The sequence below is a fragment of the Rhagoletis zephyria genome, unplaced genomic scaffold (genome assembly GCF_001687245.7).
Source record: "Rhagoletis zephyria isolate East Lansing unplaced genomic scaffold, Rhagoletis_zephyria_1.1 Rzeph_scaffold_01055, whole genome shotgun sequence".
Lineage (NCBI taxonomy): Eukaryota > Metazoa > Arthropoda > Insecta > Diptera > Tephritidae > Rhagoletis > Rhagoletis zephyria.
The window spans coordinates 157,617-160,191 of record NW_016158139.1 but is presented as its reverse complement, the minus strand read 5'-3'; the positions used below and the strand labels follow the sequence as shown (position 1 = coordinate 160,191).

The 2,575-nt window shown below is 33.2% G+C and overlaps 1 protein-coding gene across 1 annotated transcript in view; it reads left to right on the top strand.

The window, feature by feature from the left end:
• The first annotated feature begins 817 nt into the window (after positions 1–817).
• LOC108362618 (selenium-binding protein 1-A) overlaps positions 818–2,575 on the top strand; it is a 156,893-nt gene continuing 155,135 nt past the window's right edge. Inside the window, exon 1 of the mRNA XM_017615675.1 lies at positions 818–987. Within this exon, the coding sequence (XP_017471164.1) occupies positions 865–987 (123 nt within the window). The 5' untranslated portion in view covers positions 818–864. The remainder of the gene's footprint in view (positions 988–2,575) is intronic.

The window sequence follows — 2,575 nt, the reverse complement described above, 5'->3', positions numbered from 1 at the left end:
TTGTATATTAAAAAGTTTTTATTTTTATTTTATTTATTAGTTATTCAAATGCGGGCAGGAAATATCGTTTTTATAAGTCTTTAGTATGTTTATTTAGTGATAAAAGCTTTCGCTGCCAAGCGCTCATTGTAGCAAGCATACTTTTAAAGCGCGTGCTGTCAAACCAAGTTCTATGTAGATGGGCCCTAAGAAATTTCAAGTTTTCGGAAGCTAAACGTAGTAAGCAAACACATATTTTGTTCTCTTCTGCGATAGTATACATTACTTTAGCATATTCTTCTTTATTGAAAGTATGCGTGCTTAAGTTAATATTGCACTGCATTGCTTCTACCCTTTTTAACTATCAACAACGATATGTAATGCTTAATGCTACTAAGTGTAATAGCGTTACACTTGTTACACCTGTTTGGAGTTGGAGGTACAAATAACATAACTTAGGATTAGCGTTTTCCACTTGCCTATGTAAATTGGCTATCTTTGCTTGGCTAGTTTCACTAAATATTAAGTGGTAGCGCAATTTGCTTTTCACTATCACTAAACCTTCAGTGACAGTGCAAATTTGTTTCACTATCACTAAATTTTCAGTGCTAATGACTTCTGCATTTTACAGTGGTAGTACAACTCAGTGGTAGTGCAATAGTGCCCAACCCTGCTAATGATATGGGGAAGGAAGCATTCACCAACCAAAATCTGAAAAAAAACCTAAAAAACTCATTATATTTATTATAAGAAACTTAACTTAAAAAAACGCATTATATTTATTATAAGACCTTATATTATAATATAAGTAGTTACTGACAGTTTCAATTTCTTTTAATTCCAGTTTGTTGCCATGGACCAGGTTATAGGAGTCCTATTGAAGCAATGCGAAATGGACCTCGCGAGAAGTTATTGTACACGGTCACAGTGCAACCAAATTTAGAAGACCCTCATGGGGACTATCTGTCAACTGTGGATGTTGATCCCGAAAGTACAACTTATTGTCAGGTTTGCCACTTATTATTAATTAAATATTCGAATGTTAATAACTGCAAACAGAGCGTTTTTGTGTAATATAAAATTAACTTTAAAAACTTAAAAGTATGCATACAACTACTACATACTAGGGATATTGCGAATGTGGAATTTTAGACATCCGCGAATACAGATGCCTAACAGCTTAATCAAATGCGACCCACGTTTTGCATTTTAAATTTCATAAATTGTTTATAATGACTTCCTAAAATTTTAAAATCAAAACATATCAAGACAAATTTTATGGGAGTAGGAAAATTATTTTCTACATTTTGGTTCATGTATAGAAAATTGGTACATTTAAAAATTGTTTTAACTAGTTTGTTTTCTGCAACAATAGTATGTTATTAATGTTTATGTTGTATTTATTGTTTAAAAAAATACAGACATCTGAAGAAGGTGCGAGGAGCGCTGAAACGCGAACTTATTTTTCGCTTTTTATCCTAATGCACAATAGGTAAGATGATCCCATTTTCTAAGAGAAATTAAAGGCGGCTTTAAAATCATACTATATGTACCAAAAACCTTAGGAAAAGAAGGCAAACTCACGTAGATTAACCAATTCACGGCAAACAATTTTACAAATATTTAGTGTACCACTTTGTTATCTATGTACCTGTTTAAAAAGTGTTTTCAGTGTTGGTTCTTTTATTGGAGTGACAAACAAACTCCAAACAAATGAATTTTTTCTTACACTGGATCCCTGAAAAGGGCGACTTTACTTGCAAAACGCAAAAAAGCCCAACTCAGTATATACATACATAGTAAAATGATAGTAAAAAACATTTGTTTATTCATTTCCGAATGCCATACGAGGCATATTCAAATACCTAAATTGTAGAGAATTCCATTCCCCAAAACTTTTGTACGAATATATTTTTTGTACGACGCATTGATCACGACCGGGAACGTGCCAAGCAAAGCGATGTAAGGGAAGCGGCGTAAAATTAATTTCCACATCATGTCAACCGGTACGGTACGATGACTAAAATTCTATAGGATGGGTTACAAAGATTAAGGTCTTAAATGTCGCATAGACGCCCTACATTGAAAGCAGAGTGGCCTTTTGAAAAATTTAACATGGTCTCTAAGCTAACCGTAAATTAGGTTTTGCTTTACAACATTTTTCCACCCGGAGAACCCAACACCAACAAAAAAAGGTAACAGCACGTTCTTATGCTGATTACGAACCAAGAGCAAGATTTTAAAAATTCATAAAGGCGAATCCAATATGGCGGCCAAAAAATTAAAATCGAATAGACCCGATTGAAACGTTTTCCTCTGGGCTTCTTGGGCGCTTATTAGGAATCTGATTTGAGGTTGGAAAAATTCTAAATAGTGGAAACAATATAGTGGCAAATAAAAATTAATCAGATTAGATTCGCTTAAAACTTAACAATCAAGGGTTCTTAAGGTGTCTGATTACCTATCTAAAATCAGATCACGTACGTACGCTCGATTTCAACTTTTTATATGATAAATGGCGGATCCATATTGGATCTATGTTGGAACTTTTTAAATCTATACTATATCTATCTATCTATCTATACTATATATAAAA